This window comes from Nicrophorus vespilloides, unplaced genomic scaffold (assembly GCF_001412225.1).
Source record: "Nicrophorus vespilloides isolate i.1.1-1 unplaced genomic scaffold, Nicve_v1.0, whole genome shotgun sequence".
Classification (NCBI taxonomy): Eukaryota; Metazoa; Arthropoda; class Insecta; order Coleoptera; family Silphidae; genus Nicrophorus; species Nicrophorus vespilloides.
In genome coordinates, this window is record NW_017100094.1 from 40,049 (window position 1) to 58,034 (window position 17,986).

General features: G+C 29.7%; 3 protein-coding genes and 1 non-coding gene across 4 annotated transcripts; 1 reads left to right on the forward strand and 3 right to left on the reverse strand.

The window, feature by feature from the left end:
• Nucleotides 1-113: 113 nt before the first annotated feature.
• LOC108567716 (rab proteins geranylgeranyltransferase component A) lies at nucleotides 114-2,906 on the reverse strand. Its single transcript, XM_017928331.1, has 8 exons — nucleotides 2,727-2,906; nucleotides 1,942-2,666; nucleotides 1,659-1,890; nucleotides 1,249-1,471; nucleotides 982-1,191; nucleotides 801-922; nucleotides 507-739; nucleotides 114-452 (listed from the first exon to the last, which is right to left on the reverse strand). The coding sequence occupies exons 1-8, from the start codon at nucleotides 2,770-2,772 to the stop codon at nucleotides 258-260; spliced, it is 1,986 nt and encodes a 661-aa protein (XP_017783820.1). The 5' UTR covers nucleotides 2,773-2,906; the 3' UTR covers nucleotides 114-257.
• On the reverse strand, nucleotides 1,515-1,587 carry Trnaa-agc. The gene has a single exon. It is a non-coding gene; the product is annotated as a tRNA-Ala (tRNA).
• A 48-nt stretch (nucleotides 2,907-2,954) lies between the features above and the next one.
• Nucleotides 2,955-3,794, forward strand: LOC108567717 (proteasome maturation protein). The gene is made up of 3 exons (XM_017928332.1): nucleotides 2,955-3,097; nucleotides 3,243-3,401; nucleotides 3,458-3,794. The coding sequence occupies exons 1-3, from the start codon at nucleotides 3,095-3,097 to the stop codon at nucleotides 3,719-3,721; spliced, it is 426 nt and encodes a 141-aa protein (XP_017783821.1). The 5' UTR covers nucleotides 2,955-3,094; the 3' UTR covers nucleotides 3,722-3,794.
• Nucleotides 3,778-4,448, reverse strand: LOC108567718 (2-oxo-4-hydroxy-4-carboxy-5-ureidoimidazoline decarboxylase-like). Its single transcript, XM_017928333.1, has 3 exons — nucleotides 4,253-4,448; nucleotides 4,047-4,200; nucleotides 3,778-3,995 (listed from the first exon to the last, which is right to left on the reverse strand). The coding sequence occupies exons 1-3, from the start codon at nucleotides 4,446-4,448 to the stop codon at nucleotides 3,818-3,820; spliced, it is 528 nt and encodes a 175-aa protein (XP_017783822.1). The 3' UTR covers nucleotides 3,778-3,817.
• Between the last annotated feature and the right edge of the window lie 13,538 nt (nucleotides 4,449-17,986).

Consider the following 17,986-nt stretch of genomic DNA (forward strand, 5'->3'; position numbering starts at 1 on the left):
ACAAATACTGCTTACTACTAATTTAAAATATTATCTATTCTTTTATAAAATATAATAAATCTTTTTCACTTCAAATCAAATTACCTAATAAGTAATTAAATTAATTGCTGTGTCGTACTTTTTATTAAATGCTTCATTTAACAATATTGGTGATAAAATTTAACGTAATATTTTTGATTATACACTTCAACACACGTACAGTTTTAAGCAAACATTAATAAAAGCTCGATTAAAAGCAATGAAACATTAAAAAAAAATTAGTTCAAACTAATTTCAGCGCTATCTTGTTTCTCTTCGGTTTTTTCTATTTCTTGTGGCAAATCTCCAGCTCCGGCTTCTTTAACTTCTTCGGCTGCTTCATCAGAATCATCGCAAAAAATAATTTCATCAGGATCCGGAGCTCTTGGAAGAAATTCAGAATCTGGATATATTTCATCGAATATTTTTGAAGCCTAAAAAAACGATTATTATATAATTTAATAATTAATTTAATCGGAATAGCAAACCTTTTGGATGGAATTATCATAATCCAAATCAGAATCAGGGCCTGGACAAAAGAATGAATTTTTAGAATTATGTTGAGTATAATCTTTGTCATTTGTATCTGGTATAGCAAAATAGAAAGACCACAAAACATTCGGTTTAGTATCATTTGGGTCATTACTAAACAACGTGTCGACGTAATATTTGAGATCTTCTTTAGCGGATGCAGTTCTTCTTGCAGACATATGAACAATATCTGTAATTAAAGAATATTTTTTTAAGTTTCTTTTATATACTTTGAAATGCATTTTACTCACATAAATCCTTAGGACATACACCAGACCAATGACCAGCTTCTATAATGTGGCAAAGAGTTTTTCCATCTTTTGAAGGCATCAATATCAAAGAAGTCTTTTGTTTATCCGCCTCCAAAACAGACCTAAATTAAACAATTATATCATTAATTATATGAATTAATAAAAAAATATAAGCTATTACTTGTCAGTGATAAATATTCCTCTAGAAATATAAGACATCTCTTTCTTCTCAACCATTTCATTTGGTGCATATTCAAAACCAGTTACAAGGTTACTTGCTGTTATTTTTTGTTGTCCAGAAATAAGTCCTTTGAAATTGTGCTCTTCGTCATATATAAAATGGCTGAGTGGTTGATTCAACGCGTAAGTACCACCAAAAACTGCACTCAATCTAAATATTTTAAAATATTAATAAAATTATGATATGATTTGTTTATATAATATTGACCTGCAAAATGCTTGTGGAATTTCGCCACTACCGTACATGGAATATATAAACGGCGTTTGACCTATTATACCTAAACTTGCCAAAAATCTTTTAACATTCTTAACGCCATCAGAGCAAGAGGTCTCATCGTCGCTAAGTGCAATTGAATAGACGATGTAATGAATTAATTCAGGTGAAAGTTTACGATCTTGTAAATATTCTTTAAATGTTTTGCCATCATATTCTAAAATAGAAAGCATATACAATTTAGTTAACAAAATGTGGATTGGAGGCGCCGGGCATCGATCCCGGTACCTCTCGCATGCTAAGCGAGCGCTCTACCATCTGAGCTACGCCCCCTATATGTATTATTATTTTTTCTTATTTTGCAAATTAATCAATACTTTAACAAATCAATAATTTATAATTACCTGAAAAATCTTTGTCAGTGCTGTCCATCAAAGTAGATAATAATTTCATTAGCACTCTCTTCTCAATCACATTCACATGTGGACTAGAAAATATGTTAGATCTAGAACATGGGACTGGTATCAACTTGCCATCTAAATATGTCAAGATACGCCCAATTGCTATGTACTCTGCATATCTAGCAATGTTGGAAGAAACCAACAATTTAACAAATTCTCCTCGAGAAAATTGTACCTAAATTCATAAAATAAATTCGTTTTAAATAAATAATTGTAATTATATTACCTTAGGAGTTAAATCCAAATTAAACTTTCTGGATTGTTTCATAATGCTTTCTTGGCTCCATGGTTTAAAAACTGCAGCTGCTGAAACTTCAAGACTTGTAACATTATTTAAATGTTCCTCCTCAACAATTTGTGCTTCTTCAGCTTCAACATGAATATCATTTGTTGCATTAAATTCTTCCTTCACCTCCAGTACTGGATCAGTTTCTTTTTCAGCATTTTCCTTGGCCTCAATTACTGCTACAGCACCTTCTTGTATGTCAACATCATTATTTTTTTCAATTGCTTCTTGTACAGCAATTGCTTGAATTTCATCAACAAGACTTTCTGCATTAGCCTCTACTGCTACAGGCACTTCTTTGGTTACAGCATCAACACTTTCTGCATTGCATTCCTCGCTTACTTCAAGAGCTGCTTCAGCCACATCTTTTGTTTTCAAAAGTGAAGAATCATAATCTTTATCCTTTTCCAAGACATGCCAAGCTTGCTCAATATCTATTATTTCAAACAAATCATTTCCAATAACTAACTTCTTTTGATTTGCATCCAACTGAACATCTTCAGATCCTGCATTATGTATATTGGATTGAGGTTTACTGAAAACAGTTTCAATGTTCTCAAGATTAAATGATGCCCATAGACCACCATAATAATCTTTGCTGTCTATATGTAAAACTCTTTTCCCAATTCTGCTTGCTGCAGCAGATACAGCTGATTCAATCAGACCTAAAATACAAACAACCTTTAATGTTTAATCTTTCAAAATATAAACTGAACAAAACTTACCTGTTCCTACCACTATCAAGTCAAATTCTGTTGGCAAAGTATCCATTTCAATTATTTCTTTGTCTCAATATATTTTCATTGTAAAACAATTGTTCTGTTAACAATTACAAATATGTCAGTATTTGTTGAGGTACTCACAGAATAATCAATTTTTGACATATTTCCATGCCACAACCATACACAATTAGTCATAATATAATTTAAGATTTTCATCATAGGTGGAGCTAGTAGTTGCTCAGGTTTGCTGTGGAAAAAGACTTGTCATTTGAGTACATTTGACAGATTTTTAACAATCAATAGCAATTTTGCGGTATCTTTTGCTTTGCAAGTACATTCTCTGTTAAGTGTTAAACAAAACATTTCTAAAAATGGTAAGAATAATATATAATTAATGGAATAAAAATTTTATAAGTTAGATTCAACAAATTACGTTAAATGACAAAGCATAATTGAGGTTATGTTTTGTATACAATCCAATTGAACATTTACTATGACTATATTCTTATATGTTTACAGAGTTTCGCTTTGCCTTCATTGAAACCAAAACCTGAACATGCTACCAGCATGGGATTGCAGGAAGGTGCATATGGTGTGCCTGACTTGATGACTTGTGGTTTATCCGGAGGGGCTGCAAATTTCAGATCTGTGCACCCAATAATGCAATCAGAGAAAAACGTTTGTTTTAACAACTACTTGTTACTCTCAGACTAATTTACAATTATTTTTTTTAGTATGCACAAAGGCAAAACACATTGAATATGACTGTCTTGAGAAATACACAAGGACTTCATGCACCAATGAGATTGGCAATGGAATTGAAAGCTGCTAAGAAAATTGGTCATTTGCCGTTTTTGCCATCTCACAATGTTATGGTAGATTCATTGACTGGAAGGGATTTGGAAATTGGGCCAGAAGATGTGTTCAGCACTAGCGAATTCTGTGAAGTTATGGGCCAGCCCCATGCTATGGTTGAAAGAAGCTTGGGATTATTGTAACTGCTTATCTATTATTTATAAAGGAAACATGTTTTAAATATTCATTAAATAAAAAGTACACACTTTTCTATAAAACAAATACTTCTCTACTAACACCTACAAATTAATTATATCATTAATTCTTTTCATTGCAATCTTTTCCACTTCTTTCATACTAATTCCTACTTCATATTCTTCTTCATTATTTATCCTTTCCTTGATTGCTCTTACTATTGAGACGATTGTGTTATCCCTTGCGCAAATAACAAATGGAAAACCAAATTTTAATTTGTAACTAAAATTTAAAAACATAAAATTTTAATATATTTTTTATATCACAACATACCCATTATTCAATTGTCTTAACTCCTCCGTTTCGTCAAGAGAAATTAAATGTAGTCCAGCCGATTGCTGTTCCTTTTGTGATTCTATAGTCAAATTAACCGTATTTTCAAATTTACCTGCTAAATCGGGATGCATTTTCAATATCTCGACCTTCTCTGTAAATCCTTTGCAATAAAAAAAAAACAATTTTCAAGTAAATTACGTTACCTTTTAAACTAATATTTCTCAAGAAACTTATAATTCCATCGTAAATGTCAATAATGTTATCGAATGGTTTCTTTTTAAATATTGCAATTGCTGCTGATGGACAATGTTCAATTATATTACCAAAAAATTGTGTAAATGATGGTTCGTTTAAGCTATTCACTTCTTGAATCGTTATTTTCTTAGTGATCGACTGCATAATGTTATTGTAACTGTAGATAATCTATTTAACATTTAATTGATAACAGACTTCGATGACCTCGTATATTGGAAATATGACATCGAACGGGTCTATATCGCAATCCCGACAACCGAAAGACCGTCTAATGAAAGCCCGACATTCGAAATACCGAGTGTATCTAAATCCCGTCTACCATAATCGCGACAATCGAAATCCCGACAGTGTCTTTTATTATTATAATTTCTACAATAACATTTTTAAATTATTCTACTATATTTTAATAGGTACGACGGATACTAAATATTTTTAAGACCTAGGTCGATGGCTCTTTTGCCCGATTATTAATTGTTGTTATTTATTCTTAATAACAATAAATAATATTAATTATTATTGTATTTTTTTTTTCGTTGACTTATTCATTATAAAACTTAAGAATAATAAAATTAGTTTATATTATTAACAATAAATATCAACAATTAATAATCTTATTAAGTTTTAGATTGTCGGGATTTCGATATAGTTGGGATTTTGATTGTCGGGATTTTGACATAGTCGGGATTTCGATATAGTCGGGATTTCGAACGTAGGGATTTCGATACACTCGGGATTTCAATACACTCGGGATTTCAAACGTCGGGATTTCGGTTGTCGGGCTTGCGATTGCCACCGCATCGAACGTATTTTTTATCTATAACTATTCAATAATAGTTATCACACACAACACTACTTAATTATACTTGTACTATAACAAGAATTATATATTAATAACTAAATTTGTTTAATTTAGTAATGCAACTAGTATTAGTACATGCAAAATATGGTAATAATGAAAGGAGAAACTTATTCAAATATGATTATTTTTAATCTGATTGTTTATTTTGAAACGAATTTAGTTTAGGTAAATATTATTTATCATAATTAATAAATAAAACAATAGGATTATTTTAAAAATATTTACTTTAAAATTATGTAATAAATGTTTAAATGTATTTTAAATAAATATGATTAAATAATATTTTGCCCACAATTGCTTTGAATCTGAGGATTATAATAAAAGTTTAAATTTCGTGTATATATGCAAATAGTATAACACGTACAGTCACAACTGGTTGCATATACCTTGTATATCTCTAAATAGCTATAAATTACCCTATGGGTATGTTATCCACGTATGTATGTTATCCACGCCCCTTTGCACGCCCATCGATACGCCCATATTACAGGTGTATGAGTATGTTAATATGCGCCATTCCGCCTCAAAAAAAAATCATTGATTACACAATGACTGTTCACGGGTGAACTAGATTAGTTAGAAAATAAGATAATGAAATGAACAAATCTGATATCAGACCGCCAAAGTTAAGATACCTCTAACTAATGTAATGCAGTCATTTCATTTTCTGCGAACAATTTTATTTGATTAATTACGTGTATCTATCAACTAGCACATTTTGTTGAAGCCCTTTCTTTGTTACAACATTATTTGCAGATCTCACCGAAAATAGTGTAAACAGAAGAGTCAAGTTGTTTTCATTTCAAATTAAACCATTTTTAAAAAAAAAACTACATTTGCAAATTTACAATATTATTTGCAGATCTCACCGAGATCTCACAGTATAAACACAACAGTCGGTTTCTTTTCTTTTCAAATAAAATTGTTTTAAAAATATCTATTTTGAATATTTTAATCTATTACAACTTCTATGTTCTGGCCATTCACTTTCAATTCACGTTAAGGTAGTAGTAGTATATGAACCGTATTTTTATTTACGACTCTATAACTTGTTACAGAATCTACTTGATATATATAGACATGTGGTAAAAGAACATAAATATTAGTTACGCCTGTAAATGGTCAACCAAATACTAATTATATTATACAAAGTTTATTCATTTGGCTACATAATAACCAATGTAGCCAAATAAATAAACGTTGGTACTTTTATCATTTTTAATTGTGTTACAAACAAACAAAAATTACGTAATATGAAAAAAAAAACAAAAATTTAATAAAAAAAACTTAAACCATTCATTTTTCCAATAACATCCTATTTAAGTATTAGAGATATTATATAATTTATATACATATTTCAATATAGACCATAAATATTGTTTAACAATATACAATACTTGGCAAGTAATATGCATAAAATAAATACTATGGTAGTTATGGAGTCGCACAACATGTATAATTATCATACATAATTATATTTGTCACATAATTCAATTTATCCTTTAAGTCGTTAATTATAATGGTTAATGCTATTAGTAATGTTTTTAGGATTTTAATGACTAACATAATTATAAATCTGCTATTAATTTGTGACTTCTTGAAAAAAAAAACAATTCATAAAACTAAAAGTCAGATCATGTAGATTTTCTATAATTTAATATTATCTTCGTCTTTATCCAATAATGTTAAATCTATTACAACTTCTATGTTCTGGCAATTCACTTTTCCACTTAAAAATTATTAATATTTCACACTATGTCAACTTCCTTAAAAATCAATTTAAAAACTCTACTGCTCTACTGGACTATTTTGGTAGTCAAGACATTATTGATTTTCAAAGCACAAATAAATAATAAACTATTTTCTTTTTATTTTCTTCAAATCGAATTGTCAGTCTAGGTTTTTTTCATTCTGTGATAGTTATATGAAAATATGAAGATGATTCACTTTTCTTAACATAATCTTCTTTGAATTCACTTTTTTGAGTATTTTCGGCATGTGTTCCATTATTATCATATTTTAAATTAAAATGTTTCTTTTAACGAGTGTTTCGTGTTACAAATATGAATCTGGAAATTAAGCACGTTATGCGAGGTTCCATTGTACTTGTTTCTTTTTCTTAGATCGCATTATTTGCACTGTCTATAATGTATTTGTGTATTTATAGATTCAAAATAATATTGAGCTTAACGAGTTTGTTCCAAAATTTACGGATTTTTACTCGTATAACATAGTAAACAAAACAAACATATTAAAAAATACACATAATATGTGTACACAAGTTTTAAAAATGATGTAGCAGTCGCGCAATCCGGGAATTCTCATCGTTACTCGTTATGCGAAACGTCGCTCGTTAAGTTTTTATGATCTATTTTGCTCGTTAAGCGAGGTTCAACTGTATATATATTACGTAATTGCTTACATATCCAGTATATACATTTTGTTTTGAAGATTATTATTATTGTTAATTCATACTGCTTTTCCAACAGAAAGTTAATATTTAGCCTGAAGGTAAATATACTCTAGAACACGCTAATTTCGTACTTGTCTGGAGAGAACTCTAAATATAGTTTCAATTGTTGTTGAAAATCTTAATAAAATACATACATATATTAGCAAGTTACATATTTATTTGAGTCATTTATTAGAACTAATATTTTTTAAAGAATATTCATTTGAGCATATTTTAAATAACTAGTTTGACTCCATAAATAATTGTTATTAGCGTTACTTACTTTTACAGATAATAATAATAATATGAGAGGAAAGACCTATGGTCAATAACCGTTTAAAGTAAAAGTGTCCAAGAAATATTGGTACTAATATAAGCTATACCCTTAAAAATGAGTTACAGTGGTTTTCTAATTGAACCAAATTTTGAGTATAATTATTCAAACAGTTAAAATTAACCGTATCATATAATTAAATCTTGTAGATTTATCATTAAAATAATTAATTAGTTTGCATTAAGTAATTGGTATTATAAAATATAATTTAATCCGGTAGCGAAAATAATGAACGTATAATGTGGCAAATCGGTGCGTTAATCTTCACCCATATTTCAATGGCGCGGACAAAGTTAATCGTTTCATAATATGTTTGCAGTCAAAACATGCAGACATTAATCTCCTTAAAATTTGGCAAATTGGTCATGTTTACAAAATATTGGACACGACCGACCGTGTGTATTACTAGGGTTTTGCCTTCGGTTGGGTCAGGAGACAGCCTTTATGGCCGCGTGTTACGCACAATAGGGCGGCACCCTCCAATTCACGTGCGGCAAGTCGAACAGCTTCAGGTAAAATAGAGACGTAGCCATTTACGTCAAAGGAAATAAAATATTTTACTTGTACCACTGGACAAAAAAAAGTCGACAGTTCGGTACGTTCAAACGCAAAGCGCCGACGTAATAAACTTACTTAAAATTTAGCTAGAAAAAAAAAAGATGTTACTTGTTGTACTTGCTTTGGTGTAATTTTTCCACCGCCTGAGGCATGTGAATTTGGGGTTTTCACTCAAAGCGACGCACCTAATATTGTTCTACTTCTACGGATAACCCATTTCTACAAAACCTTTCTTGCAATTCCCAAAGATTATATGTAAATTGCAACTAGGTCATAAACCGTATTCACAGAAACATATCATTTTTGCATTTGTTAAATTTTCAAATAAAACATCTACTTCAAATGCAAGTTCCTTGAATAAGCCACTTCCATAAGCCTTTGAATAAACCATATTTATATGGATTATAACAAAAAGTCCTATGGTTTTATTTTTTTTAACATTTTGGCGTAAATTGTGCAAAAGAAAATTGTATATAATAATAAACATAATTTATTTCATATGTGCATACGAAAAGCTAAATTATTCCAATCTGTTTCTTATTATAATATAACTATTTCGACAATAATTATTATACCTTCCGTAAATTTTATTATTTTATTTATATGAATATATCGAACACTATAAGTTTACTTTATAATAGTAATAATATTTATTGCAACGATAAAAATAAAAAGCTGCAAAGGGTTTACTTTATATTTTATAACAATCATAAAGGCAGTAGCTAAACACATAAGTACCAAATATATATATAATTTGATTTATGTTACTTAAATATCACATTGAAATTACTGAATTATCCCTAAATATTAGAAAAAATTAAAGACGTAAATGTGTTATTTACCATTGATTAATTAAATTTACATACATCACAGAAACAGCATTTCACATTCAATTCAATACATCATATATTTATGCATGAACTTGAGTGTAAAATGATAAATGCGCACAATAATATTTTGTTTATGGAAATTGATTATTTACACGTGTATTTTACGTATATAAACAGATTTTCTTTGTCAATAGTGGATGTGTTATAATGTCTAATAAAAGATATATTATTGTTATTCGTTATACATTATATATTTTAATAGTAAGCATGTTATTTATTTGACTTAAAGAAAATCTACATCAGTATCATTTCTGTTATGTTAAGTTAAATATATTAACTTTATAAAAATACTTGTTTATATTTCCAAAACCTTTAAATTAAACAAATAGAATAAGTAATATTTTCATTAAATATTACTGAAAATGTAACCGTATTTGTTTTAGTATTTTTACAACTTTTAATGTTGATTTTGAATTTGAAAATATTTATTGGAAATAGATTTGATTATAATGAGTTTATGTCAAAATTTTACACTCGGCGGGTGTTAGGCAGTGAACACAAATCGGTACTTAAGAGTATTACTATTATATGAATTTGCACCATGCTGTGAGAGCATTAGGTGCAGTTTTATAATGGTGTAATAACACGGTACTTGTGTTAACGAGGGTTGTATTTGTTAATCGGTAAATGTTCAGTAGAATTGAAATGCGGATAATTTGAAATAAAAATTGTTCCATGTAGAGGACATGTGACTTTTAATTTAAAGTTGAATTTATTCATAGGATTGATTCGAAGCGAAATTTCCACGCGATTCCTAAATTTAAACATGTATACGGTGGAGTTAGTAGCCCATTTGAGGTCGTTCCGGGGGAGCCTTGATGTTTTGGGAGGGCCCGAAGTAGTTAACGCTACGACTCCCCCAGGACATCTGAGGGCGCGCTTTGTTTCGCGTTAACAGACAACTCGACAACCGTTTCTTTTACATTTAGCACAAGTTTATTTGCCGAAATCGCGCCACCCTGGAAAACATTTCATTCCCTTTTCGCTCGCTTTTATTTTCCTCCAAGCACTTTATTTATTTCCTTCCATTCGTGTAGAGAAACACGAAAACAAAAAAAAAAGTAAAATTTCTCCATCGGATCCATGCCGCACACAAATAGATGTTTGCAGATTAAGATGTGTGTAATCACGAAATTAAACAGATGAGGCAACGCTTCACAATAAAACGATGGTTTTATACGAGCAGATAAAATGGGCTCATTCGAACGTTGTTTGTCAGAATTAACATTTTACAATTTTAAACAATATAATTGTGTCAATAAGTGATTAGCGACGCTATCCGCAAGCAAATTAAAAGGATCAAAGTGTGACAATGCATAAGTCCTTTAAAACTCTTTCACTTTCTCTCTCTCTCGCGGTTTTATCATTATTTAAACATTCTCGAGAGAGAAATGCCGAAAATATCATGTGATATTTACGCCCGGACCCAAAAAGCACATGCCAAAAGACTGAGACCGCAAAGATCCATCCATTCTCTGTTTATCTTCGTCTCTTTGGCCAATAAAACTTTTTAAAGCCTCCGCTATAAACTTAATAATCTTTAAAACAATAGTTGTAAATCACGTTAGCTACGAAGTATTCAGAATTGATTTTAACACGTAATAATAAAACGACATATGAAATCGATTTTTGTAAATTTATTACTTCAATCAATTCAGTCGATACAAACATTAATACCTAATAAAATTATTTCTATTTCCACAACCATTTAAAATATTAACAACAAACGTAACATGGAATAAGAAATGCACATAAAACATCATATTTGACCGTTAATTGTAAAGAGTCTTCAACAATGTTATAAATTAGCAACGCTTCGGGGTTTTCACATTTTACAGCTTACAAAAATTAAGCAACGTGTGGCACAGACTGTATTTGAATGGGCGACCTTCAATGGCTTCCTTTCAACAACTTGAGCAAGATGACCGTTTTTAGATGATGAATGCGGTTGCAAGGAAATACTCTTGAATCATGTTGTCAATGAAGCTGCTGACAATAATATTACATTTTTTTTAATAATAATATTTATTGCAACAGTCATATGAAATTAAACATATGGCTATGGCTATCTAGCATAGATCTTTCTACATGTTTTTTGTTATTTCAAAAAAGTTAATTATGAAAATTAAGTATGACTGGTTAATTTATACCAATTTTTATATATTGAAGAATAAACTATAACAATGAGTCGTAAAGGCAATGAAATTTGCTTAATATTAAGGACTTATATATATTATATATATTATAAATTGATATGTAGAACGGTTATACTATGGTGTTGAAGCATTGTTAAAAGGTCATAATCTTGGGGTAACTTTAGGTGACCAGATAATCCGAGCTGACCCATTTTACCATTTATTGTACCACCAAGAAAGACTTTTTCAATATTCTTAGAAGCAGGAGGTGTATAATTGGTCTGCAGTTGCAATAAAGGTTCGAAGGGTTGGTTGGTTGTCCTCCCTGTGCCCAGTTCAGAATTGCCGGCGCAATAAACTTTTCAATACACCTATCATAAACTTTATATAGAAGCATAGATAACAGAGCTGAGGATGGCTTTTTATGGTTACTCGTCATTATGCCAGCGGGCAGCTCGTTCTTGTTCGACAGCATCAAAGTGGACTCACCGAAAACGATGAAATCTTACAATAAAAAAAAAATATATATAGACGAAGAAGTGTACACCGTGCATTACGATTTAAGGCCCGTAAAAATAATATAATAAAGACGTGTAAAATGTCTTTTTTAATAGGTTTATTTAATCGGACCTCCAGAAGAAAGGAGTAGAGAAGGATATTTATGCGCAACCGTGCGCGAGATGACCAACTGATGCCTCTACCATCATTAAAAACACTTGGCCACATTCCTGCTGCGCCAATACAGGGTGTATCTTCATTCTTTGTAGGATTCCTTTTTGTATGCTAATACCACGAAGCAAGTGATAATTAATTCACACGCATTAAATAAGAGTTTCTTCATCTTTCGCAACTTTAACGACAACTTCTAATCGTCCTTTCATTATTTTTCTTATTCGCTGAAAGAAGCACGTGTTTTTAATTGATTCTCGAGAACTTTTCTTAAAAACATTCCCTGCGTGCTTAATATTATTTATTTAATATTTTCGTGAATACTTCGTAGATATATTTTATCTTTTGTTAAAAATAAGAAATTATAATCTACACGTACTTATGATAAAGAACTGAAGAGATTAAACAAATCCAGTTTTATATCTCTTTAAACAGTTTAAAGAAAATATGTACTTTCTTATTCAGTTAATATGTTATATTCACCTTAAACAAATCAATATTGAACAATCTTTACACATAAACAACTTATAAACACATATTACTTATATCATAATAATAACAATATTTATTTCAATTACATAAATAATAACAGTAAAAAAAATGGAAACCACATAAACCATTGCAACGAGCGTATATAATCATTTCTTAAAACAAATAACCTAATTATAATAAATACGTTTCATTTTCTTTACGAATTACGGTCAAAATAAATGTTAATAATATTCATCATTTCATTGCCCGTAGTTAAAGATGCTACCGAAAGTATTTGGGTCGCATTTAACCAGAAAATCGAATACTTTACGTTAAGGTAGTAGTAGTATATGAACCGTATTTTTATTTACGACTCTATAACTTGTTACAGAATCTACTTGATATAGACCACGTGATAAAAGAACATAAATATTAGTTACGCCTGTAAATGGTCAACCAAATACTAATTATATTATAAAAAGTTTATTCATTTGGCTACATAATAACCAATGTACTTTTATAATTTTTAATTGTGTTACAAACAAACAAAAATTACGTAAAATGAAAAACAAACAAAAATTAAATAAAAAAAACTTAAACCATTCATTTTTCCAATAACATCCTATTTAAGTATTAGAGATATTATATAATTTATATACATGTTTAATATAGACCATAAATATTGTTTAACAATATACAATACTTGACAAGTAATTTGCATAAAATAAATACTATGGTAGTTATGAGTCGCACAACAAGTATAATTATCATACATAATTATATTTGTCACATGATTCAATTTATCCTTTAAGTGGTCAATTATAAAGGTTAATGCTATTAGTAATGTTTTTAGGATTTTAATGACCAACATAATTATAAATCTGCTATTAATTTGTGACTTCTTGCAAAAAAAAAACAACTCATAAAACTAAAAGTCAGATCATGTAGATTTTCTATAATTTAATATTATCTTCGCCTTTATCCAATAATGTTAAATCTATATCTGACATGGTCATCAACATTCAATTTATTTATGTACATTTGTATTTATAATAACACGATAAAATAAATCCTAACAATTGTATTTATTTTTCAAGTCTTATCGTCTCGCAAGTTAGTAACATCTTATCAGTTCTCCCTTTAAAATTTCTGCAGTATAAATGATTATATAAAGAACGTGACAATGTTAACACCTAAAAGACCATTGATAATAGTTGCATATTTATAATTATTGATTGTTTTTATAGTTTCAAGCTGTTCTCAAGGTGTATAACATTTTGTGGGTCAAATTTGACCCCGGGGAGGTAGGTGTGTTGACCAACTTGCAGCATCCAATCGAAGCGTAATTAAGTGAAAACTTGTAATCCGAGCGGCTCTTACTCAACACAGTTCTTTCATTTTCTTGGTTTGTTATTCGACCAGCTATTATTTCTCGGTTGGTTGATGTCATTGCGGTTTCGGCCCCACCCGACGGGGGGTGGTCTTCAAGTGATGATGACGCAGATAATGATGATGATGGTTATACGTGATGAAAACGTTAAGGAAATTGCAACTCGCTTTTAATGCGCGGCCGCTCTGATATATGTATAAATTGATAAAAAGTCCTTTTTAGTTGCGCCGAAGGGATTAAGATTATTTCCGTTATCGGTGGGCCGTTTGATATTGGCCGCCCATATATTTATTTCGAGCACGTTCAAACAAACATTTGTCCCTCGAATTTGCTTATCGCCGAGCAGGAAAAAAAATAGGCAGACAATCATCAAATAACAAACCCGAAACAGCGCCATTTCGATAGCCGAAAATTAGCGAATACAACAAAATGGATTATTGCTAATTCTCTTGCACAACATTATTCATCTTTTACCATTACATACAAACTTTTTGGAAATCTCATTTAATCCGTACAAATTGGGAAAACTTAATATTGGAGTTTATAAGAGTTCAATTTTTATCAACAATCACTTTGTAAATAAATCTACATAAATTTACAAAAATATATTGTTATATGTATGAGAAAAATCATAAATGTAAAATTCATTAATTAAGAATCTAATCAATATATAAAATTAAAACTGTGAAATTTTAATAATAGAAATGAGAACTTATTTATCAATCGAGTGTATTGTGTGTATCTGTAATGTTAAGACTTGTTTCTCTAACAAATCATCTTAATCCTCTTCTAGAAAGGCATTTCATTGAAGTGTTATTTTCAACTGAAGTTGTTTAACTATCATAAGCATTCACGTACCTGACGTGCGTCACCCGACTTACTATTAAAATATCGTTTACTTGTTTACACACTTTAAAGAAAACCATTGAATTGTATTTTTTTCTAACAAACAGTAATTAAATAATATAATAGAATAGGCAGAAAGACCTATGGTCAATAGCCCTTTGTATCAGTTAACTTTTTTGAAATTATATATATTTATTTTTTTCTTTTTATTGCTGTTTATGTTTTTTTTGTACGACTGATGTAATAAACATCATTATTATTAGTACATAATACAAAAAGTTTAGAAAATTAAAACAAATGCTTATACAATTATCTTGTTTTCATAAATTTATTTTAACCAATGGCCTTGTTTATATGCGATAATTGTTTAACATGAAAAATCGAATTGACAGTAATTTCAATTATTTTTATTGATATTTTACAGCCAATTAACCAATCAAATTTAATTAAGAAAATTCCACAAGGAAAAGAAATTATTCGAACAAAAATGGTATTTTTTTTTGTCATAACAATCAGTAGTGGATTGTAATGTTATTGAATGCAAATAAAATTAGTCAATAAGTATTTATATCTTTTAAGTAAATAATAATAAAAATAAATTGACTGTTAACAATTTTATATTCACCACAAAATGCGAAAATTAATATAGAATTTGGACAGAAAGACCTATGTTCAATAGCTCTTTATATCAGTTAACTATTTTGATTATTTGGATTGATTATATGTATTTATTTTTTTCTTTTTATTTCTGTATATGTTTTTTTGTACGACAAATGCAATAAACATTATTATTATTTATAAAAATCGAATTAGATTAGTTTAAATAAATTTTACTAAAATTTTGTACATGTGATTTATGATTTTCTTTATTGATTATGTCTGATTTAAGATCATTAAACTGTAACGTTTATATTGTTATAGTAAAACAATAAATATTATTATTACTCGTAAATAATATAGATACAAATTAAACAAAGGCTTAACTTTTTGAACAACCTAAACATAATAAATTAATTTACGTGTAAACAATCGTAACATTGTAATAATTAATTAAGCTTCCGAAATCTGTGTCATTTGGTAGTTGGGAAATTAGCAAAAATGAAGTGCTTTGCAAGAAAACCGAACGGACTTACGGTCCTTCTCCTTTTTTGGAGGATATTTTAATAGCATGGCCAATAAAGCAATTATGCGTTATAAAATGAACACATGTGAGAGAAGAGAACTTCACCATCGATCCGCTCATTCGTGTTGTTTCTTTTATCCCGTTTTTTTTAATACATCTATTTTTCCCCCTTAGTTTTATAACAGTGCGCACATAAAAACGAAAAGAAAGAAACGTAAACCGAAACCTCAAAAGAACGCGCGGCGCTCGTATTTTAAACAAATTTGGAAATTTATATAACCTCACGCGCTTGTAAATACTGCATGATAATCAGCAATAAACGAGTAAATGTCAGCTGAATTTATTCTCTTTCTGAATTAATTACGATTTTAATTAGATTTGAATTACAAATGTGTTCGTGCGCTTCCCGCAGAATGGTAAAATAATGCCACCAGTAAGAAGTCGTCGTCGTCGTCTGGTAATAATTCATGACGTATTTGGAAATATTTTGACCGGCGTTGGTCAAAATTCCGAGACAGATCTTTCCGCATGATGGTGGTGCTGCCTTTGTGACCATTTCACACGATTTTGGGCAAACGTCAATTCGCTACGTAGGCTGCACCCAAATTGAGACGTCCACCTTTGATGTCCCACGCCTTTCGTCCATTTTCAAGAATACCATCTCTTTTCTTCTGCATTTGCCGCATCAGCCCAGTAGCTTTGACCTTAGGGAAATCATATTATACAAAAATTTCACGCTTCCGAGGTAAATTTACCTCACAATACATTTGGAAGATGCTATTTCATGAAGTTATCGTAATGCCCGTAACGAACTTTGCGTGTATTGTATGAGTATCCGTATTGCAGATTTGTCACAACTTTGGGTTCGATCTACACAAATGCCGCCGCCGCCGCCGCTTCGCAAATTTAAAACACACATTTTCACTTAAAAACGGTCACTAGGTTACATATTGAACAAGATGTTATTATTTAAACTAGAATACTGAATAGTTTTATTTTTAATAAATATGTCAATTTTCTTGTTTTCTTTTCACGCAAAAAATTCAAAAATGTACATCAGTATTTAAATTAGCAAATGTTTTGACGATAACATGAAAATAAGTAATCCCATTCGTGTTCATCAATACTCGTATTTAATAAATTAATCGAAATCAAGGTATTTTTTATCTATCATCCATCGAGTCGGAAAATGTAATACGTATTTACTTTTACGAATTTTTATAGACCAGCTCTTGAAGTAACGGACAAGTTAAGCCTTGGGCAAACCTATGAGCGGCGCTTGAGATCCACTATCCAAATATCCTGACGCAATCAGCATTCTTAAAACACGAATAATACTCACTATTTGACATATATTATGCATGCACTATTTTCGTGGAAGTAGATCTCAAATTTCCAACTTAATTAAGTAATTATTTACTAGACTCTTTTTGTCCCAATGGCAATGACGTAATATTCGTTTTGAAACGACTACTACATTTTTTTGTTGTAGACTTTCTGAGAATTTGATTTCTGTTTTGCCATTTAAATTAAGCAAGATTAAATTTAAGATGTTCCAGCTTTACTCAAGAAACATTAATTGGAAATTGTATATATTGGTATGTTTAGACGACGTAATATTAGGTATGAACAAAAAAAAACGCAATTAATATTTCATACATATATTTGATAAAATGTTTAATTAAATTAATCTATAGCAATGATAATACTGATCAAATGAGACATTTTCTATGAGAAAAAAAAAACGAGTACAGAATAAAACAACATTATGGAAATAATATATTAACTTTTGCACAAAAATACGTTTAATATTAATTACACATATTTGAAAAGCCTAAAAACAACCACCCATTTACGTTTTGTATTTACAATTATAATTTATATATTAGATATTTAAATAACACTTTTTTTTTACAATATATATATATACATATATATATTTATATATTCCTGTG